Source organism: Neophocaena asiaeorientalis, unplaced genomic scaffold, assembly GCF_003031525.2.
Source record: "Neophocaena asiaeorientalis asiaeorientalis breed wild unplaced genomic scaffold, Neophocaena_asiaeorientalis_V1.1 scaffold78, whole genome shotgun sequence".
Taxonomy (NCBI): domain Eukaryota; kingdom Metazoa; phylum Chordata; class Mammalia; order Artiodactyla; family Phocoenidae; genus Neophocaena; species Neophocaena asiaeorientalis.
The window spans coordinates 77971-101104 of record NW_020175018.1 but is presented as its reverse complement, the minus strand read 5'-3'; the positions used below and the strand labels follow the sequence as shown (position 1 = coordinate 101104).

At 47.3% G+C, this 23134-nt stretch overlaps 1 protein-coding gene across 10 annotated transcripts; it reads right to left on the bottom strand.

Annotated features, from left to right (window-relative positions):
* Positions 1 to 143: 143 nt before the first annotated feature.
* On the bottom strand, positions 144 to 11090 carry SLC31A2 (solute carrier family 31 member 2). Of its 10 annotated transcripts, none has more exons than XM_024762572.1 (7): positions 10980 to 11080; positions 9746 to 9944; positions 8235 to 8329; positions 7105 to 7171; positions 4424 to 4657; positions 4012 to 4201; positions 144 to 2950 (listed from the first exon to the last, which is right to left on the bottom strand). In XM_024762572.1, exons 5-7 carry the CDS (start codon positions 4536 to 4538, stop codon positions 2782 to 2784), a joined length of 474 nt encoding a protein of 157 aa, XP_024618340.1. In that variant the 5' UTR covers positions 4539 to 4657; positions 7105 to 7171; positions 8235 to 8329; positions 9746 to 9944; positions 10980 to 11080; the 3' UTR covers positions 144 to 2781. The 10 variants fall into 10 exon arrangements, with proteins under 10 accessions (XP_024618340.1, XP_024618339.1, XP_024618341.1 ...); XM_024762571.1 differs by having other exon boundaries at positions 8235 to 8285; XM_024762573.1 differs by having other exon boundaries at positions 8235 to 8285; positions 9746 to 9930; positions 10980 to 11078.
* Positions 11091 to 23134: the final 12044 nt, after the last annotated feature.

Here is a 23134-nt window from a genome sequence, read left to right as displayed (position 1 = left end):
ACAGGCTCCGGATGCGAAGGCTCAGCAGCCATTGTTCACAGGCCCAGCCGCTCCGCGGCACGTGGGATCTTCCCGGACCGGGGCACGAACCCGTGTCCCCTGCATCGGCAGGCGGACTCTCAACCACTGCGCCACCAGGGAAGCCCAAAAAGTAGAATAATTTTAATAAAAATGTTCCCTGATTTAAAATGTTTATAAGATAGGAACCTGAATTCCACTCCATCTGACCTGACATCATCCTTTTTGATGACAGCTTTGAGTGTGTCTCCCATTTGTGGGCCTGGGAGGCAGTAAAAACTACCATTTACTGAACTTTGTTGTTCAACAAATAGGCATTGTTGTGGAGTACTTTACCCAGACTGTCTCACCCCCAGCAACCCTTGCAGGAGACACTGTTGTCCTTGTTTTATAGAGGAGAGACTGAGGCTTAGAGAGGTAAAGTAACCTGTCCAAAGTTACATAGCTCGTAAGCAGCAGAACAAGAATTCAAATCCTGGTCATTGGATTCCGGAGCCAGGGCTCTTGGCCACCCCAGCAGCATTCATCTTGGGTTGAGGGAGGAGGGCAGTGATGTTTGTCAGAAATACACGCTCAGCCTCAACCCTCATCTGAGCTGATGAACAGACTCCAGGCCGGGCTGCCTGGCTCTGCATCCTAGCTCTGCCACTTATTAGCTGGGTAACTTTATTTAACTTCTGTGTGCCTAAGCTTCCTCATCTGTAAGACAAGGACAGAAATAGTTTCTACCTTATTGTGGGGATTAAATGAGTTAATATTGTAAAGTGCTTAGAACACTGCCTGGCACATAATACGCACTATATAGGTGTTTGTTAAATTTAAAAAAAACCAAGTAGAGAAAATACCACCTTTTGTGATTTGGCTCTGAAGAACGTTGACTGTGCCTGCTTAACTTGGCCATATAGTCCATTTCTCTAGAGCATAGATTTTTTTTTAAAAAGCCCTTCATGCTGTGAAAGCCTCAGATGCATTACCACATTTAAAGAGACTATCAGGGACTTCCCTGGTGGCGCAGTTGTTAAGACTCTGCCTGCCAACGCAGGGAACGTGGGTTTGAGCCCTGGTCCAGGAAGATCCCACGTCGCCGAGCAACTAAGTGCGCGTGCAACTACTGAAGCCCGCATGCCTAGATCCTGTGCTCTGCAACGAGAAGCCGCCGCAACTAGAGAAAGCCAGCACACAGCAACAAAGACCCAACGCAGCCAAAAATAAATAATTTTATTTAAAAAAAAAAAAAAGACTCGAACTGAAGAGGTTGCTGGTCACTCACCTATGGAGAGTCTTATCTCAGCAGTGCCCGAGGGCAGGGGTGGAGCCTTAGCTGGTCAGGACACATAAGTGGATGCTGGAGCCTCCATCAGCAAGACAAGAAATCTTATACTTGTGACGCTGAGCAGCTTTCTAACTCTGCTTATGTGGGGAGAATGCACTGACGATATACTGAAGGCGTCACATGCTATACTTCGTTACAGCTATTTCTTACTGTAAATTTTTAAAAGTGGTTTTGATATATTTTCGCTTCTGCCCTCAGGGAGAGAAGGTGCTAATAATTGTGCTGACACGGGCGTTTATAGTCCATGTGACATTTTTCTCATAGCAGGTTCACCATCAATGTCTGTTACATGCACAAAAGAATGGTTTGTTGACTAGGCTGGCATTGGGGGTGTCTGCCTGAGGGAATGGTGTTTCAGGGCTGGGTTTCGCTGAGCACAGAGTTGTCCTCTTAGCAGATAGACAGACTCAGTCTTTGGACAGCCCTACTGCCAGCCAGCACTGCCAGCCCACTGGCCCCCTTCAGCTCCTGCAGTTGTTATCAGGGTTACATGAGCTTGCTGTGTGAATGAGGAGAAACAGAAAAACAGTCACAGACTATTTAAAAATATATATTTATTAAAATATATTTCTTTTTAAATTCTCAAAGCTTCAGACCATCTTTCATCTAGCCCACGAGGTACTTGAATGTAGACATTACAGTATACAGCAGTTATTTTCTCTCCCTGGGTCTGTTCTTTCCTTTTCTTGAAAGTGAAAAGGTTCACATATCTGAAGAGCCCCACCTAACTCTACTAGTGCAATGCTTTGGTTTGACTGCTTATTGCATCTTCAGTCAGTACCCCCTGTGGCTTACTCAGTATTTTAAATGGATGAGTCATGTTTCCCTACCAGATCATTATGGGTGAGCAGGAAGTAATAAATAAAGAACATTTGTACTGAATATTATTCAGTGCAGTTCTTGGTTTTGCATAGAAGGAGGATCAGGATAAGAGGGGAGAATTAAGGCCATGAAGAGCTCCCTGACACCTAAAGCCATTAAAGTATCATCTTCCTGCAGGCAGTGCTGTCTGATGGGAGGAGCTCACTCTATTTGGAGGATAGGTCAAAGCCTTGCTGACAGTCCTGCTTTTCTGCCTTTAGTCTGCTGTCACTCCCCCCGCCCCAAGAAAGGGAAACAGGTCCTGCAGATGCTGCCATCATCATGAAATCTGCCCCCCGGGTTCTGGTCTCTCTGTCCACCCTCTGGTCACAGCACCCTTCTTAAGGCACAGAAACACTATGCTTGGGCCCTCTGCAGCCTGGCTGAGGAGCTACAGTGGCCTCAACTCCAGGGAGCAAGTGCTGGCTTCAGGTGAAAGTTTCCAGGAGCTGGGGATGCCGTGAGAACAGCCAACAGAAGAAAAAGGAGACGTGGGGCTGGAAGTTCAATGTCTGAAAGGAGGGGCCCCAGCTCTCTCCAGCCCCCAGAGCCTGCACAGCTGTCACCAGCTAAGTCATGCTGAGAAGTGGATAGGCTAGGTAGTAGCCCACACCTGAGCCCAGGACCACGCCGAAGAAAATCCAGGTGTTGTAGGACATAACAGCCAGCATCATGAAGTAGCCGATGACCACCTGAGCAACATGAAGTAGAGACTGGCCGAAGTGACACAAGAACCACCTGGATAAAAAGGAGAGCCAAGTTAATGTTGGTAATGAGCTGGAAGCTAGGAGTTGGTGTCAGGGAGTAGAAAGAGCAACTGAGTTACAGGACTAGCTTATTTATAATTTGTATGCTCAACCCAGGAGAGATTTCTTTTTAAAGAGACATATCAGAAAACAGTGATTGAGAGGGGAAGAGGGACCTGTTTAAGGAGTTTAGGATAATCACTTCTCCACCACATTTAGCTCTGAGCTTCCTGGTATCCAGGGCAAAAAGGAAAAATGAGATATGTAATCTGTCACATCTGACAAGGGATAATACAAAATCATCAGTAAGGCAGATTTTTTTTTTTCCTGAATCTACTGTGAGACGCAGTATTACAATGGAAAGAGCATGGACTTTGTTGACAGATTAATTCCTAGCTCTGCCACTTACTAACTGTGGCTTAGCACAAATGTCTTAACCTATATGAACTTAAATTTCCTCATCAGTAAAACAGGTAAGAAAATACGTCCCTTGCAGCAGGGTTATGACTATTTGAGGCACTCATGTAAGAAACAGGCCCGTTAAGCACAGCTGGAGCTGCAGAGAGCAGAAGGGGGATCCTAAGTGGCTGTCCTATCAGAACAGGAAGGGAAGAAAGGAGAGAGAGGCCACCCCCACCTCCACCATCAAGCTGGATACGTTGCTGACAGCAATTCTTATTTGTGTGGGGACAGCCACAGGTCCCATCTTGGGTTTGGAAGCCTTAGTGACCTACGGAAGCCTGTTGAGATTTGGGGGAGGGCTGGGTGGACACCCCTGTTGCTAGACTGAGGCCTGCACCAGAGTCCTGAAGATTGGAGCCTCCCACGTGGCTGTTCAGAGAGCTCCAGCCTGGGCATTAGGAGACCTGGGCTCTAGCTCACATCACTACTTACTAACCGTAAGCACTTCAGCAAGTCCTGGTCCTTCCCTGGGCCTCAATTTCCTTTCTGGGAAGTGGGGCTAAGTGTCCTGTGGGCCCAGGATAGCTCTCAGGGTGAATGTGAGGACTCTGCCTTCCCCCCTCCCAACCCCCGCCGTCCCGAGCCTGTTACCTGAGGCGGGTTCTGCTGACTTGTGGGGAGTCTGAGCTTGAAGAATTCTGGTCTGTGTCTTCAATGAGCTGCTGGCTGGTGGAGATGGACAGGCTTGTCAGGGCCTGGTGGAGCAGCCTGGCTTTGCCAACCTTGATGCCTTCATACAACACAGCCAGGAGCAAGACGACCAACACCGAAAGGGCCACGCCTGTCAAAGGAGGCTGGGTTACAGAGGCCCAGCCAGGCAAGCACTGCTCGTCTTCTGGCAGCTTCCCCGGGGAACTGGCACAGGAGGCAAAAGGGTACCTCCCCCAGCCACTGTGAATCCATTCCTTCTCCCTCCCTCTCTCATCTTCTTCCCCACCCTTGCTGGGCTCAGAACTTCCTGTCGCTTTCCCCTTCCAGCCCTTTCTTGATGGGGGTGGCCTACTGGAGTGTGGCTTTGAGATCACGAAGGGAAGCTGTCCGGCAAAGCCGGTGCCGGTGGGCGGGGGGGCGCAGATCGGCGGGAGCATGGTGAGGGGCTTGGTGGAGGGAGAAGCCATCTGTGCCCCCACTGCTCCAGCTGCGCCCCAGCAGGCAGCCCAAGTCTCTGTGCTGACTTCTTGTTAAGGAAGAAGCATGTATAGCAAGTTCCTGTTTACGTGTGCATATACAGAAAAGTCTGGAAGGAAGGAGATACGATGAAGGAGTCATAATTATCTCAGCAAATTAGGATACAGTTTTTTATCTTCTGTTCACCGAATTTCCCTAAGTTTCTACTGTGTACTACTTTTGTAATAGTGGGAAGAAACCAGCTATTTTACAGAAAACATTAAGTGCTTACTAGAACTGCTGTGTAAAATTAACTGCTAATTGCTACTTCTCTTTTACAAGTGGAGGGATACTAAGTGGTCCAGCTATAGTATTCTGGGGGGCCTCCAGGAGGAAATCATCTGCAAAAGATGCAGGTTTTTGAAATATAAAATTACAGGTAATTGCATGCACATGGTACAAATTCAAACAGTACAAAAGGGTATACAGTGAAAAGTAAGTATTCTTCCCAGCCTAGTCTCCCAAAACTCCAATGCCCCTGTCTAAAGCAGCCTCTGTGTATATAGCTTTCCAGGGATACTCAATGTATATATAAACCTCTGTCTAAATGACAGCACCCTATCTGCATACTCTTCAGCACCTGACATTGTCATCCAACTGTACATCGTGCATGAGTTCCCCTTATTTCACACAGATCTCCCTTATTCTCTGGCTTCGTAACACCTGTGATAGATTAGATTCTCCAAAGTAGGCTACCTCACTGTATCTCACCCCACATGTTCATCTTACAATGTCAACACTCCCGCCATCAAGTGCTGTGGTCCACGTTCCCTCCCCTTTAGCCTGAGAAGACCTCTGTGACTGCCTCAAGCAGTAAAGGTGGAAGTGATGTTCTCTGATTTCCAAGGCTAGGTCTTAAAAACTAGGCATGAGTTTTTGTGGGGTTTTTTTGTTTTTTTTAACCTTGTTCTCTTTCTTTTTTTCCCCCCTACCTTTTTCTCTTGGGACACTCCTTCACTCTTGGAACCTAGCCGCCCTGCCACAAGGACCTCAGCTAACAACACCTGCTGAGAGTCCCAGCTTACAACCAGCACCAATCAGTAGACATGAGAATAAGTTTTCAAGATGACTCCAGTTCCAGCCACTGTCTGATTATACCTGCATGAGAGACTTTGAGTGAGGTCTGCTTAGCTGAGCCCAGTCAACTCAGAACCTTGAGAAAGAATAAAATGACTGCTGTTGTTTTAAGCCACTAGGTCTACCCCACAGTAGATTACTGGAGTGGTAACACATTGTAGGGAGGGCCATAGTTTATTTGATCAGTACCTGCAATGATGGACATTTGGGCTGCTTCCAGTCTATTTTTATTTATTTTATTTTTTTGAATGAATAAATTAAGAACTAAGAATTGACACTTCCAAAACACTGCAGTCTTTAAAATTGTTTTAAATGGACCTCAGCTGTGTAGAACTGGATAATTCATAATCTTTGCCTTTGCCACTATCATCACTGATGTAAGAACAATCCTCTTGTAGTCCTTGTATTTTACAATCTCTTGTAGTCACTTGTATTTTACAATCTGCCTAGCAAGCTATAATTAACAAAATCACATGTACTATTTCAAAATAACTTTTGAGAAACATGTATTATTTCTATTAACAGATGTAATAACAGACTTCAATGCACTAAGTAACTGAATAAAGCTACTCAGCTAGGAAATAACATATCCTACTCCATTTCTAATGCCTGTATTCCTTCTACTAATGTTACAATGCCTTTCATAGTCCATTCCCAGGTTTTAGAGATCCTGGTAGGTGGCTGATGTGTATTGAATATTGTGATCAATGCAATTTCCATCCATAGGTTGCCAGCAGAGATTATACAACCAGAAAGTAAAAATGGCGACACGTGGAAGAACACAAATATGAATCGGGTCTAAAGGTATATAGGAGGAGAAAGTAGAAAGAGCTAGAAGGATTGGAGAGAATGGGCAAATGGGAGATGTGGGCTCCTAACAAGAGATAACTGGATCATGGGAGTGAAAGCTCTCATCTCACCAGTCTATTTTTTAAATGCAAGTACTTAAGTGGAAATATAACTCCATCATGAATTAGTGCCCGACTCTGCCTTTTCAAGTTAAAGGAATACTCTTCTCATCTGAGGTCAACGGTTGCAGCAGCTGCTCTGGGCTTCTGATCTGATGTTGGACAGTGAACTCTGTATAAAGGAGGTGCTAAGAGGTAACAAGAGGCTTTGATCTAGTTCTGGCTCTGATGCTTACTTACTCTGTGTGACCCTGGACGAGACTTTTCCCCTCTCTGGGCTTCAGTCCCCTCCCCTGTAATAGAGGGGAAAGCTGCACCTCCTAGCCTTTCTCTGGGCCTTTGTGAGCATCAGTGAGATAACAGAGCCCTTTGCAATCTGAAGGGCACTGGTTCCAAATGGAATTATAAGTGCAAAGTTCCCGCTCAATGTCTATGCAAGAGGAGGCAGGATTGCTAAAATGTCCACCGAGAATAACAATAACGAGAACCCAGGTTCCCACTGCCTGGAGGTACAAGGCTTCCCAATTCTTACCTGCAGGACTGTGGACACTCCAGAAATCAAAGAGAAGCACTACCTCATCTGAGAAGATGAAATGCATCTGAAAGAGAAGGGACTGCATCACAGGGGGCTTAGGGCAGTGGAAACTGTGTTCCCTAATGCTCTCCACCAACCTCTTGTAAAGGCCCAGGAGAATGAGGTCACTGGACTTAAGTGCCGGAAGGGCCATTAGGGGTCATCAGGGCCAAATGAGGCCAGACAAGGCAGGGACTTGCCCAGGGTCCCACAGTGGGTCAGCAGTACAGCTATAGTTGAGCTGGCCCTGTTCCAGGTAGAAGTAAGGTGTTGGTGGGGAGTTGCCCATCCTCACTGGGCCAACTGGGTCACAGTGCTCTCAGGTCATGCTGAGATGACTCCCCTGTGCCCTCCAAAGCCAATGGGAGAAGCACTAGACTGAGGAATGACTACCTCTTCTTACCCCCTGGGCCCCAGCTGTTCTGCTCCAGCAGTGTTTATCATGAAAGGGCCCAGGGACAGCTGTCTTCAGTCTGTACCGCCCACCTGTTGGCTTGAAATTCACTGAACATTTGCTGAGCCCAATTGTGTGCCCAACATTATGGACAAAGGTTAATGTCTCTGCCCTTGATGAACGCACAGTCTTATAGAAAGAATGAAGGTAGAAGCAATGCGTGCACAGCATCTGTCTGAAGGCTCTTCTCAAAAAGCAGCTGGTCCACCCTGTGTTCAGGGTGGTATCAAGGGCTTTTCATATATTATCTCATTTCACCATAGTCTTCTGTGTGACAGGGCCAATTAGATCCAGCTTACAGGAAGGAAAATGGGGAACCAGGCTCTGAAAAGTTAAGTAATTTGCTGAAGGTCACAAAGCTAACAAGTTGGCAGAACTGGGATTCAAACTCGAGCCTAGTTAGATGCCAAAGCCCTATCCATCTATGCTGCCTCTTAATGACCAAGAAAGGAGAACAAGATGGGAACTGAATGGTGATTCTAAATGCCCGTACCAGGCTTAATGACTATGTTGGGCAAGGTTAAAGCCAGAGAGATCAATCAGTTCACCCTCTCAAGGAACAGAAGTTTCCCTCTTGTCACAACATAAGACCTCAGCCAGCAGAAGCAGCTCTAGAAACACTGTCAGTGCTCACCCAGCTGAGGAGATCCTGGCTGAGTTGGGGTCAGTTGGTGGAAGACTTTGCCTTCAAAGACAATGGCCAAATATTAGAATCCTCAAACGCCAGAGCTAGAAGTGTCCTCAGAAAGTTTTTTTTTTTTAATTGAGATATAATTGACAAATATTAGTTTCAGGTGTACAACATGATTCGATATATGTATATATTGCAAAATGATAACCACAAGAAGTCTAGTTAACATCCATCAAGACAGTTACAATTTTTCTTTCTTGTGATGAAAACTTTGAAGATCTACTCTCAGCAACTTTCAAATATACAGTATTATTAACTAGTCACCATGGTGTTACATTACATCTCCAGGACTTAATTATTTTCTCAGAGAATTTTTAGTCCCCTGGTTTTTACTTTTTTTCCACAGGACACCAGCAAATAAAATCTTCCTTGTAACTCCACTATATAAAACGCAGGGCTCTGGGTGAAGAGGGGAGAGACATGGGAGCTCTGCTGAAATTCAGTGTGGAAAACATTGATCTAGTCCAATTCTAGTCCCTTTCTAACCCCTTCTCATTTGCAGATGGGGAAAAGGAGTCCCAATAGGGGAATGGATTTGTCCGAGACCTCATAAGACGAAAATGGAAACCTAGGCAGTCTTGTAAAAATCATGTTGAATAATTTTAAAATAAAAGTAGCTTTTTATCTCCCTAGTATGAAAGTGATACTGGCTCAATGTAGAAAGCTGAAACAATACCAAAAAGAAAGTAAAACTCATTTTGAGTCCTACTACCCAGGGACATCCCGTGTTAAGATTTCAAAGAGAATATCAGTTGAGGTGGCAAAATGTTCACAAAAGATTAATATGCAAAAACAAACGGGTACAAATAATCCTGTGAAATTCCATTTATACTGGAGGTGCGCTCATTCAATTTCAGAAGCCTCTGGCACCATCTCTGCAGGTGGGGTGGAGGGAGGTGTGGCGCCTAAAGGCGCCTACCCCTTCTCTGAGTTCATGTGATAAAGCAGTTGGCATGACTGGAATGTCCCCTGTGGCTAATTAATCAGAGAGGTTCCATAACTGGGTTCCTTCTGTCATCCTTGGGCCTGAGCCAGCTATCTCTGGGGCCCCAAACAGTTTTTGCAATAGACCTGAACACCCACCAAACAGTACAATTAATTCAATCAATAAGCATTGCTGTGCTGGGGCTGCAGGTGCTGGAGATAGAGAAATGAGACAAGTCCTTGGCCCCCAAGGAGCTAGCATCTGTTAGGGGAGAGGGAGTGTACAGATATTACAACGGGGTGTATGTATTCAGCAAGGAGGAGAGGCACAGGGGAGCCAGCTGGGGTACTGGGGATGAAGACCCCTGGGGGACACCTAACCCATCCAGTGAGGCAGGTGGCTAGGACATCTTCTGAAGCAGGAGGCAGCTAGGGGAAGATAGACAGTCCAGTATTTCCAAGCTGAAAGCGTCCATACAGAGTGTCCACCCCACTGGGGAGTAAGGAGCCAGGGAGGGACAAAGACTCACCTCTCTTGCCTTTTCACAGCAGACAAAGATTCAAATCAGCACACCCTGACTTGGAGCTGCAGTTTTCAGTTAAATAGTCCCGTGGTCAGATATGCAAGGGGCGGGCCTCTCATCCCGTTTCACTGCTTAGGATAAATCCGGGCCTCCAGTAGCTGAGTTATCTGCGCCTTGTTCAGGGCCCCACCCTGCTAGGGAGGGGCTGTGGTGAAGAAGAGAGCAATCATGGGACTTGCTTTCTTCTTTATTTTCTCATTTGGGGTTACTTACACTTTTGCCCTCAGTTATAACCCGAAGAGTTTAGGGGAAGATTAAGGTCGCTGTCCTGCCGCTGACTGGGGATTTTTTTTTTTTTTTTTTTTTTAATTATTTGGCCGCGCAGAGTGGCATGTGGGATCTCAGTTCCCCGGCCAGGGACGGAACCCACGTCCTCCGCATTGGAAGCGCAGAGTCTCAACCACTGGACCACCAGGGAAGTCCCTGGGTAACTTTTCGCTCTTCCCATCCGTTTACCCTTTTAGAGGACCGGCAGGAGGTGGGTGTGTGCGTTTGACTAAATGACGTGCATTGGCTTCCTGAATCTTCAATTCTACGACATTCTTCATGGGATGAAGAAAATTGCGTATATGATTTATTCAAAGACCAAAGAGGTTTGCAAGCTGTCATTCTCTCCAGCCCAGGTGAACTCTACCAAGAAAACTAGTTTATCTGAAACGCTATTTCTAACCCAAGTGTAGGGAAGATGGAAAGTAGCTGGCTCTGGTTTTTTTTTCCCCAAAAGAATCAGACCACGAATTTGCCAAGACAGGGAACCGGCCCGGGGGTGTGTGCGCGCTCGGCCTCAAGCTGAAATGCTCCGGGCATTCCCTCTTCGTGGGAGCCTTCCCAGAATCTCTCCCAAGTCACTGCGCCCAGAGCTGGGGACCCTCAACTCCGTCTTCACCCACCGCGCCCCGACCCTCAGCTGCCCCACAGCTGCGCGTAATGACTGCTTGTCGAGCCGGACTGACTCCCAGCAGGAGGGACAAATAAAAAGGAAACCCCAAAGACGCGGCCGGCTCTGCCTCTCGCGTGCCCCTAGCCCTGTTCCCAAGGTTGACAAGTCTGCCAACACACCCCCTCACCGGCCCTCGGCCAGGGGCGGCGGGCACCTCGGGATGCCAGAGATCGGCTGCTCCTGGGACCCCGCCCCAGCGCCCACCCCGCGTCCGCTCCTCTCGGCGGCGCCCGGACTCACCGCCATGGTGAGCAGGCTGGGCGGCCAGGCGCCGGGGCCGCGTCTGCTCGCTCGGGTCTCCGGGCTCCAAGTCCCGCCCGCAGCCGCCGGGATCGCAGCAGAGGCCGCGCGGTCACGTGGTCGGGGCGAGGCGCGCGCGGGCGCCTGGGAGTTGTGGTCCCCACGGCGCGCCCCACTCAGCGCGTCCTCGGGCGCACCCACGTGCCGGACCCCCTGCCGAGCCCCAGGTCCCAAGCCAAGAGGGTCGCTGGGCCAGAGCCGCCAGCACAGCGGACTCCCTCCTGCCTTCCGTTTGGCCCCTTTCTGTTTTGCACTTGACTTCGCAATTATCATAAAAAGATTTATTGCTTGTTATAATAAACCGTACGAAGCTTAACACGTGTTGAGTTATATATTGAAGAGTCCATCCTATGGACTTAATAGAAACAAATTAGAAGTAAATTAAAGAAATTATGCCCTAGGCTTTTAATGTAGCCGTTCTTTTTTTTTCTTTTCTAATCTGATAAGTGAAAAGCAATACACAGTTGTAAATTTAATTTGTATTGCTTTGATTACTAGGATGGGAAACATTTTTCTTGTTGGTATTTCTACTTTTCTGTATTGTTTGTCCATTTCATCCATCCAGTTTTTTGGGGGAAGTTTTATAGGGGATGAGGGACTTTTAACAGTATTTAATTTAAAATATATTTAGTATCCTAAATATATTTAGAAGACCTCTTTGCCAGTCCTTCTATGAGGAAAGTGGCTTCTTAGAGAAACCTTTCCAGAGACCTTGAACCTTACTAGCAGACCTTGAACCTGGAGTGTGACCTCAGTTCAAATCCTGAGCCAGCAAGAACTGGCTATGGGACCTGCAGCAAATGGCTTTATATTTTGAGCCTTGGTTTCCTGGTCAGTCAGTAAAATGGAAAGAATAGTAGAATCTATGTCATAGAGGTATTGTAAGGCTTAAATGAAGTCTCGTGTGTTAAATTATCAGCATAGAACCTGGCAGTGGGAGCTTGCTCAAAAAATGATAGCCATTGTCATCGTTAGCAGCAAATATTTCTGTTCTGTTGTAACTGAGTAGGACCCTATGGGGCCTTCCAGGGACAGACCCCTCCCAGCATGTCCTCTGCCTACCTCTTCTTTGTAGAAAAGCTGTAGTCTCCTAAGCCTCCCCTGACTCAAGAATTAGTGATTGAAAGGGTGAACATTTAGTGACAAAAATAGCAGTTGGGCCAGGAGAAACAGGTAAGAATTTAAACAGTAAATCAGCCATGTGGCAGTCACAGAATCTTTTTAATTCCTCCCTGAAGTACCTAGATAACAGTATCTGATGCAAATTTCCTGAGTTGTTTTACCCCAACTAACGGAAGAAGTTGACTACTAGGTGATCATGAGCATGGAACCCCCAGACCCACTGAGGATTAATAATCTTGACCCTGTGACACCAACCCGTTACCTCACCATCAACCAATCAGAGAATTGCGCACCAGCTGATCACACACCCTGCGATGCCCCTCCCTCACCTTGCCTTTAAAAATGCTTCCCTGGGCTTCCCTGGTGGCGCAGTGGTTGAGAGTCCGCCTGCCGATGCAGGGGACACGGGTTCGTGCCCCGGTCCGGGAAGATCCCACATGCCACGGAGCGGCTGGGCCCGTGAGCCACGGCCGCTGGGCCTGCGCATCCGGAGCCTGTGCTCCGCAACGGGAGAGGCCACAACAGTGAGAGGCCCACGTACAGGAAAAAAAAAAAAAAAAGAAAAATGCTTCCCTGAAGCCCATTGGGGATTTTGGGTCTTTTGATCATGAGTTGCCCTGTTCTTCTTGCTCGGCCCTGCAATAAACTTATGTCTGCTCCAAACGCCGACGTTTTGGTTTCTTTGGCCTCACTGTGCGTCGGGCACACGAACTTGGGTTCAACAACACTAAGAGGAAGCCACTTCAATGGTCAAGCCACTTGCTCAAGGTCACACAGCTTCTAAGGGCCTCAATCTGAAAGACAGTGAGGGTTGAGGGAAATCAGGGATTGGGGTAGGCTCGGGGAAAGAGTACAGGGCCAGCACTGTGAGGAGGTCTGGGAGGGAGGGCCGCTGCTGTCAGGGATGTGCTAGGCGCCATGGAGAAAGCAATGGGGAGAAGAGGTATTCTTGAAGCATCTGGACTCCAAGGGCTTGGTGATTTGGGTGTAATTTCTCACCTCTCTGGGTCTTACCTGGGCAACAGAAATAAGAAGACTTGACCTTCACACTGGCAGGCACCCATGCACTCCCCCACTCCCCCAACCCCCATCAAAGGATTTTCAACACAGCTTTATTCATTTACTATTTTTGTTGGCTTTGTTACAATCTGATGACCTTCACACTTTGTTCTCACTTCCTCGGGTGTGTTACAATTCTAACAGTCCTAAAGTTCTGAAGTGCCCCTTTTCTTTCTGAGCCACCAGAGACTCCCCTCCTCTGCCTCCCAGGCAGGGAACAGAATCCCAGCTCATAAGATAATACCACAGATGGCCAAGCCTTGGTCCATGGCAAGAGATTCTTTCCATATTCCGTACTTGACAACCTGTAGACTCCCCTCCCCACGAGGAGCAACAGAGTCTGCCCTTGTCTTTCCAGTGCACACCCAGAGCCCTGGGACAGAACAGAATCCCCAGCCAGAAAAGATGGTGCTGCCTCGGGTGCCACAGAGCTCAGCCAGGGGCCCTTTAAATTGGGTGCTCAGCTCATGCGTGGTCAGTTGGTGGAGGGGAAATCCAACTAGTCATTTCTCCTTTTGAGGCTCAGTAGAGGAACTTGAGTTCTCATGAAAAGCCTACATGCACAAAATATTACTTCTGCAGAATATCTGACCTTGATGCACAGATAAGGCTGTGTGACCCCCCATGGGCACCGCTCTCCCTCTCTGGGCCTCTCTGGAATGGATGACCTCTAACTGCCCCTTCACATGCTGATGATCTGCAGTTATAAGTGAACTTGAGTTTGGGGTTGAACACTCTATGGCTGGGATTTTTGCATGTTTTCCATGTAGCTCCATCCAGCTAACCTCCCCCGTTCTTCCACAAACCTCTAGTATTTTATTTTACTTTGTTTTATTTTACTTTATTTTTTGTGGGGTGGCTGTGCCGTGTGGCATCCCTAGCTCCCCGACCAGGGATCGAACCCGCACCCCCAACATTGGAAGCGCGAAGCCCTAACCACTGGACCACCAGGGAAGTTCCAAACCTACTATTTTATATTTATGCTATGAGTAGCATAATGTATAATACATACATAATACATAACACAGCATTGTGCATCTGGTGTGTGCGGCACAGGGAGAGTATGCACCTCAGAGGTTGATCAGAGTGTAGAGACAGAGTGTGTGTGTGTTGGGGGGGGGGGCATGGACTTTGTGAGGTTGGGAAAAGCAGAAGCCAGGCCACTGACAACCTGAAGGCCATGTGTAAAGTGAGGAACTTATTCTGGGACAGAGAATCACCAAAATGTTTGTTTTTTTAGAAGATGTTGGGGGTAAGAGTTTATTAATTAATTAATTAATTTTTGGCTGTGTTGGGTCTTCGTTTCGGTGAGAGGGCTTTCTCTAGTTGCGGCGAGTGGGGGCCACTCTTCATCGCAGTGCGCGGGCCTCTCACTATCGCGGCCTCTCTTATTGCGGAGCACAGGCTCCTGGCGCGCAGGCTCAGTAATTGTGGCTCACGGGCCTAGTTGTTCTGCGGCATGTGAGATCCTCCCAAACCAGGGCTCGAACCCGTGTCCCCTGCATTAGCAGGCAGACTCTCAACCACTGCGCCACCAGGGAAGCCCACCAAAGTGTTTTTAATGTATGTTTTTCTCCCTGCAGTTTCCCTTTTCTTTCCCAAATGTCACTCTTAGTGAAGTCTACCCTGACCACCTGATTTAAAACTACAATCCTTCTTGTATCCTTCACCCTGCTTACTCTCCTTTGCTTTTTTTCCATGGTATGCATCACTGTGTAGCATCCTGTTTAATTTTGTTATTTATTCTTCCTTTCTCTGCACTCATAAGTTCAAGGAAAACAGAGATTTCTGTGTTTTTATTCAAGAAGGCACTCCCAGTCCCGTAAATAGTTCATGTCACAACACAGACTGTCCATTAACAATCATTGAATGAGTGAATGAACCCCAGCAGGCACACGTTCTGTGCTTCATTGCTTCAGAGGAAGGAAGTGGCGGAAACAGAGGCAGCCTCCATGAGAGTGTGGCAGGTTTGGGGCGGTTTGTGGGAGAAGTTAGAAAATAATTTGTGGAGCAGCATGAGGTAAAGCGGGGTTCCCTTCCCCAACCCACAGAATACCTCAGCCTAGAAGAGGGAGCCTGAAGCAAGGGGCCTCTGGATCACCAGGGGAAGGCCCTGGAGGGAATGGCGACAGACAGGACAGAGGGCCATGCCCCAGCTTGGGGAAGGAGCAACTGAGAGGTCAAGAGACCTTGCAGTCGGAACAATGATAGCAAACCCAAGTGTGGCCCTGCCTCCCCAAATCATGGACCAGGGGTAGAGAGACCACCGATCATACAAATTAACATGCAACCTGTTTAGAGGGGGTTAAAAAAAGATGAGCGCTTCTTTAGGAAGCCCTGGTCTTGAGTTGTGAAGTCTTAGGAAAACTTAAACAGTGGACAGGCAGGTGGGAGACAGATCCCTGGAGGGCACCCTACTTTTCAGCCCTCTCCTTTGCTCATGTCTGGGCTGTGACTCCCTTTCACCGATCACCTCAGGCATTTAGATCAGCCTGATTCCTCCTGGGTAAACATGGAGCAAGTCCCTCTGCAATCACTTTCTCTCTGTTTGCAAAGGCTCTCGCTGTTAACCTGGATTCTTGCAGCAATCCAGGGGCCAAAAGGCCAGACGTGGCCACCCAGAGAGAGGATAGGACTTCCCAGGGTCTACAGTGAGTCAGTGGCAGACAAAAGCCCCCCCAGCCTGCACCTGGCCCAGCACTGTGTCCCACTGTGGAAGGCTGTGAGCAGCTGTTACAACCTCAGACTAGCATGTGCAGGATGCGGGATGAGACCTTCCCGCGACTACAGTGGGAAAAGCGGCCCCGGGGAGGTGCACACATTTTACCCAAATGTACCTAAGATGCTTCCCGAGATAACCCCAAACAGGGCCTTGAGATCCCATGCTTTACTTGCACGGTGTTTATTTGTTTGTTTGTTTTGTTTTTTGAGGGTACTAAGTCGTTTATTGATTACACATGATAATGGATGATACACAAGCATCATTCCCATCTATAACTTTGTCTGGTACCATAATTCAATTTAGATAGTTTGCATGGGATGTACCAACAATCATATGAATAACAAAAGAATTCCATGACTTTGCTTGGGTGACGCTTTTAATGGTGAACTCCAGGTTACAGCACAGTAACTGTCGGTTCAACTACACCGAGGTTTCTGAAGACAATGGCTCCTCCATCCAAGCAGGTTGTAATAGAACCTGGAATCACCCTGAAGGAATTCGTAGTTCACACTGTTGGGGTAGTTTATCAAAATGGCCTCAGAGTAGACTAACTTTACACAGCACATTAAAAAAAAAAAGACACATTTATTCGGCGTCATGATCAGACTATTACGCTGAGCGACCAACAGCATGGCTGCAAAAAAAAAAAATCTACATTAAAACCCTTCGTTGGAATGCTTGGCTCTTTCCACAGAACAGAAACTAAAATAACCTGTTATACAATTAGTCACAAATACAGTCTCTGAGGGTTTTTTTTGCCCATACACATGAGTACGGTCTAAAACATGTCTTCTTTGTAGCAGCTAGGCCCTGCCACCACTGTGCTTGGCTGAGTTCACAAATCTGTGTTCACAAACCTGTAGCTTCCCTGTCACTTGTCTGGCTCTCCTCTCCTGCTAAGCTTTGCAATTAAAACCTTCTGCCATTGCCATAGCTATTGCTGCTGCTGGAACCACCATAGCTACCTTGGTTTCGTGGTTTGACAAAGTATTGGCCTCCACGACCGTAGGGGCCAGAACTTCGGCCTCCAAAGTTTCCTCCTTTCATGGGTCCAAAATTTGAAGATTGATTGCTGTAATTGCCAAAATGATTGTAGCTTCCGCCACCTCCAAAATTGCTTCCATTATTACCGAATCCATTATAGCTGTCCCCACTGCCACCATAGCCACCACCACGGTGGCTGCCACCAAAGCCACCTTGACCAATGAACCCACTTCCGTGACCACCACCAAAGTTTCCAGAACCGCTTCAACCTCTTTGGCTGGATGAAGCACTAGCCATCTCTTGCTTAGATAGGGCTTTCCTTTCTTCACAGTTGTGACCATTCACTGTGTGGTATTTCTTTTTTTTTCTTTTGGCTGCATTGGGCCTTCGTTGCTGTGCGCAGGTTTTCTCTAGTTGCAAAGAGCGGGGGCTACTCTTCGTTGTGGTGCACAGGCTTCTCATTGTGGTGGCTTCTCTTGTTGCAGAGCGTGGGGTCTAGGTGCACGGACTTCAGTAGTTGTGGCACATGGACTCAATAGTTGTGGCTCACGGGCTCTAGAGCGCAGGCTCAGTAGTTGTAGCGCACAGGCTTAGTTGCTCTGCGGCATGTGGGATCCTCCCGGACCAGGGCTCGAACCCGTGTCCCCTGCATTGGCAGGCGGATTCTTAACCACTGCTCCAGCAGGGAAGTCCCAATGTGTTCATTCTTGAAGCCACGGTTGAGGAGGTAACACTTCTAAGAATTCTTAGGCACAGGCTCTCTGCCCAACTTCACAGGGACCCTGGACTTGTCTTGATGGGCTCCTTTGACACCTCTATGAGGCTGTCCACTCCAACTGCCAAGGGCTCCCAGGCCCTGCACACCTGCCTCCTGCAGGAAGACTGAGGAGCCCTATCAAGTTGAAGTTAGCCCATGATGTCATGTCCCAACAGTGACTCAGAGGCAAATATAAAAATCAGACAATAAGCAGTTGGTACTTTATTTGTTTGCTCAGACATCTTGTACTGTTTGGTTTGGTATTGCAAAAGAAAGAACCACATGGAAGTTTACAGTTCAGGGAGATTTTTTGCTGTGAGTACACAGACATCCAGGCAGCTTTCCCAAACATGCCTGAATGTCCCCTTCTGAGAAATCACAAGTGGTTGGCAGGGAGAGGGTAGCAGAGCATTGTGGATGAGGGGCCACCTCTACGTGGATCAGGACGTGGATGTGCGTATGGTGAGTGTGTGTATATGTCAGAGTACGCATGATTGAGCACGTGTGTAACTGTGCACGTGCATTGGGTAGATTTGTGATTCTGTACTTGTGAGTCAGTGTGAGTGGCAAGTCTCAGTTTGTATGAGCTAATATGTGAGTTGAGAATGTGGGGAAATGTTGGACTGATTGTGTGTGTGTGTGTGTGTGTGTGTGTGTGTGTGTGTGAACATGTAGGCACTTCAAATGATGGGGGAAAGGAGGAAGGGCTGGATGCTCACTGTTGGCCATGAGAAAGCCCGCAGGAAGTAAACCTGGGACACGAATGCTGCAGGGTTGATGGGTCCCTGACTTGGAAAGCCCCAGGGCTGGCACTGCTTTCAGCTGGAGCCAGGGTTGATTACAATGTACCTCTCTAAGATCCAAGGCCAGTCTGTCCAGGTTCCTACTCTCAGACCCGCATTTGAAAGCCTCCTCTTATTTTTTTGTGCCCTGAGACCCCTCCTCGATAGACTGTCTCCATCTGCAGGCCCCTGCCTCGTTTGCAGAGGGGGAGATGGGGTTGTCACCTTCCAGAAAGCAGCCTAGAGCTGCTTCTGTGTAAGTGGGTTGAGCACAAGAACCAGGCAAAGAGGTCACCTGGCCTGTCTCTCCAGTCACAGAGAGACACCTGGTTCTAGAAAACTATAATCAGAGCTCCAGGGAATTTGAAGGAGCAAGGATACGTCTTTTTCTTTCGGAAGGGTAAACAGTAAGGGATGTCCACCCTGAACTGAGACTCAGGAGGCCTGACTCCAGACTGTGCTATTGCCCTAGTAACTCAGGAAGGTCATTTCCCTCCTCTGGGTGTCTGTAGGAATAAAGATAATCTACAACACAGAATCTCTAAATTTTCTTCCTTTCCAAGTGGTTAGCACATGGTATTTTAATGATCTGTAAACTTATCTGTCTCCCCCACTAGAACCTAATGGACTGTTCCTGTCCCCCTGACCCCCATTCATACGTTGAAGCCTTAGCCCCCAACGTGATGGTATTTGGAGATGGGGCCCTTGGGAGATAATTACGTTTAGATGAAGTCATGGGGTAAGGCACCTATGATGGGATTAGTGTAATTATAAGAAGAGAAAGAGAGACGGGAGCTCTCTTGCACGCGTGCTCTCTCTCTCTCTCTCTCTCTCTGCCATGTGAGGACACAGATAGAAGGCAGCTGTCTGCAAACCAGGAAGAGGATTCTCACCAGGAACCAAATCTTCTGGCTTGATCTTGGACGTCCCAGTCTCCAGAACTGCGAGAAATAAAAGTCTGTGGTTAAGTCACCCAGTCTATGGTATTCTGTTATAGCAGCCCAAGCTGACTAACGCAAACGTGGAGTTTTCTTCAGTATTTCCAGGGCTTGCCTAAGTTTCTGGCATATATTTAAGGATGGCAATAGCAATAATGGAATCTAGAGTTATTGTACATTTCCTGTACCTGGTTCTATGCTGACCACTTCACACAGATTATCTTTTCTAATCAGCACAATAACTGATGATGTGGATGCCAGATGATCCCCATCTTTTCAGAGGGGCCAAATAGCTTGCTCAGGGCACCCAGTTGGTAAAGGGAAGACCACAAGCAGTCTGATTCCAGAGGCCCCCTTCTTAGGCATAAACAAGATCACCTTCCTTAGGAGGCATGCCACAGTGCTCAATAAATGAGGATTAAATATTGTTTGAGTTGGGCTTCCCTGGTGGCGCAGTGGTTGAGAGTCCACCTGCCGATGCAGGGGACACGGGTTCGTGCCCCGGTCTGGGAAAGATCCCACATGCCGCGGAGTGACTGGGCCCGTGAGCCATGGCCGCTGAGCCTGTGCATCCGGAGCCTGTGCTCTGCAACGGGAGAGGCCACAACAGTGAGAGGCCCGCGTACCGCAAAAGAAAACATATATACATTGTTTGAGTGAAAGAAGTTGTTCCCTGCAGCAGAATGCCCTCCCCTTCCCAGTCTGCCAAATCCCTTTTCAGGGCTCAGTTTCCCTGACTCATAATAAGGACACAGTACTGTCTTGTGGATACCTCTTTTTAAACAACTTTTGGTGCTTTTTCCTTATTCTTACCTTAGTGATCTCTGACTTATTTCCTATATGCCTTTGTGGGCTCCTCCAGGATGGACCTGTGTCTTACCTACTTCTCTATTCCCAATCCACTACCTAGATGTTTCTAGGCATATGGTAGGTGCTCAGTTGATACTGGGTTGACTGACTAGCAAAAAGCCAAGGATGATTTCTGAAAATTTCCCCAAAGTGACCACATAATTAACATATATAAAACCACTGACCTATGGAATCATACATGCAGAACAAAATGTGTAAGCAGAGTTATGGGGAAAACACATTTTTCCTAAAGCAACTCTCAGTCTTTCCTCAATTTTGGCTTTCAGAAATAATGCATAATTTAATAAGGTATTATTAATTTACTCAGTGAGGTATAATGTACACTTTGATGAGTTTTGACAAATATATACACCTGTAAAACCATCACCCTAAAGAAGATATAAACTTTTCCAACATCCTAAAAAGTTACTTTGTGTCCCTTTCTAGATAATTCTTCCCACCCCTTGCCCTCTGCAAAAATTGTTCTGATTTTTATCACTATAGTTTCGTTTGTCTGTCCTAGAACATCATCTAAATGAATCATACAGTATATACTCTTTTTTATGTGGCTCTTTTCGTAAACCTAATGTCTCTGAGTTCATCCATGATGTTGTCTGTAGTTCATTCTTTTCATTGCTGAATAGTATTCACTGTGTGGATATATTATTTCCTGTCAATATAAATTTGGATTGTACACGAACTATCACGTACAAGTGATTTTGTAGGCTTATGATTTCATTTTTCTTGGGTAAATACCCAGAAGTGGAATTGCTGTGTCAGGCTATTTTCTTAGGTACCCAGAGTCCTTTGTAATTGTTAGAAACAAATTATTTTTCAGAAATGTGGCCACTTAACATGGCACATCATCATCACAAGGCCTGGAGATTTCCTGGAGCATGAATGCTTCGTGTTCCTTTAATTGGCACACGAGGCAGTATATTCAGGGCTCCGAGTAGGCACAGAAAAAAGAGAACAAAGAAAGAGTATGACCTGTTCACAGAACTGTATAAAGTTTCTCAGAGCACTTATGGTTTGAGCAGAGCAATGGAAGATGCTAAAATCACTTGGTCGTTGCAGACCTTTGGAGTAAAGACTTCGACAGGATTAAGAGGGACTCAGACCACATGTTGGGTATTGGCTAAGCCATTCCTACCTGTGTGACCTTATACAAAGTTGCACAACTACCTCTGCATCTCAGTTTCTAGCTTGTAAAATGAGAGGAAAACCTTGTGAAACAAAGACAGACATTCTCTGCCCCCTGCACAGGAATGCTGTAAGGATGAGCTAAGATAAAATCTACCTGTCTCACCTTGATAAACTGTAAAGCGCTGTGCAATGTGAGATGGCACCATGTGGGGAGAAGCGGGAACACACACAGAGCTCGCTTTGTGCTCCGATGACTGGCACTTATTGCCAGGAGGACTCAGCTGCCCTTCTTTCAGGAGATTGCGGGCAAGGTCAGACACACAGTGACAGTAACTCTTTGTGAGTTGCCAGCTGGACCCGGATACCTCTCTACATTGTGTTCATCTCTGAAATGGGGGACTGTCAGGTTCTTTATTCCTTTACACCTGCAGGAAAATCGTTCCCCAAATCACAGCCACCTCCCCACACTCCACACAGTATGTCTTCAACAATTTTGTCCCTCGCTGATCTTTATCACCCAATTTATTCTCGGTCCACCACTGCAGATGACCTAAGGTGACTATTTTATGGAAAGTCTGTCTGGGGTAGTTCTAGCCAAAGACCTCAGGAAGGGATCTTAACTGGAGATAAAAGGTGAACGCAGGCAACGTCACATACCAGCTGTATTTATTGAGAACTTACCTCTGAGTGCTACGTGCTCATAACATTTTATGAGTTGGGCACTATTACTACCCTTAGTTTACAGATAGGGAGCATGAGGTAGGACTAGGAGTCTTAGAAACTGAGGATTCCATTGTTGTCACTACCAAGGCTGCTGCCAGGTCACATGATCTTGAGTCTCAGTCTCTCTACCAGTAAGATGACAGTGAGGACTACCTCCCTTTAATTTTAGACATCTTTTCCAGCCATCAACATCCTGTGAGTCCGTGTCTGACTCTGGATGAGTCAAATAGCCCCTCTGAAACTGTTTTCTCATCTGTAGAATGGGCAGAACCATCATCACCTGGCTAGGTGCTGCTGTGACAGCATCCTGTGAAGAGGGAACTGTGCTGAGATACTGCGTGTGTGTCTCCTCAGGGCCCCTGAGCCCCTAGGAAATGGTGAGAACCCGTGATGAGCTGGAAACCAGGCACTTCCTTACAGGTTCCCCGTTCACTTGGTCAGGAGTGGATAGAAGAAACAACAGAGATTATGGGACACTTTGCCCTGACAGGATTTTGAGATCAGCTTGTTAAATACTTTCCATTTGATAGAAGAGAAAACTGATGCCAGCAAGGGTAGTGCTTTCTCCAAGGACACTCAGAGAGCAAAGGAAGAGCTGGAATTTGCAGTCCTGGCTGGCTGATGCTGGGTCAGTTCTTCCTGGAGCATCAAAATGCTCACCTGCAGAAGAGAATGCTGCATCACTCCCTGGGCCCCACTCTCTGCCTGTGTTTGCTTCCTGTCTAGCCACATTTCAAGTAATTAATAGTCACGTGTGGCTAGTGGCTGCCGTACTAGATAATCGCAGCTTGAGAGAGACGTGATGCTGTTTTACTGGGGATTGGCCACTGGGTGGCGCTGTTATCCATTTTGGTCCGCACTTGAGAAAAGACTCAGACACAGGAAAGGCCAAAGCGAGGTATTTATTACCCTGTCCTTGCCTTCCCCTGCCCCTCCCCCTCCTTCAGAAGGCCCACTTACAAAGAACTGCTGCCTAGCCTAGGCACAGACTTCCCAGAGAGCAGTAGGTGAGT

What these genes read in the sequence shown, in the direction of transcription:
- SLC31A2 (XM_024762570.1), bottom strand. Translation starts at nt 7,300, where the DNA reads ATGGCCCTTCCGGCACTTAAGTCCAGTGACCTCATTCTCCTGGGCCTT. An exon ending in GAGTGTCCACAGTCCTGCAG is followed by an intron (nt 4,202 to 7,104) that starts GTAAGAATTGGG and finishes CTCCTTTGACAG; the next exon opens with GCGTGGCCCTTTCGGTGTTG. An exon ending in GTCAGCAGAACCCGCCTCAG is followed by an intron (nt 2,951 to 4,011) that starts GTAACAGGCTCG and finishes CTTTTTATCCAG; the next exon opens with GTGGTTCTTGTGTCACTTCG.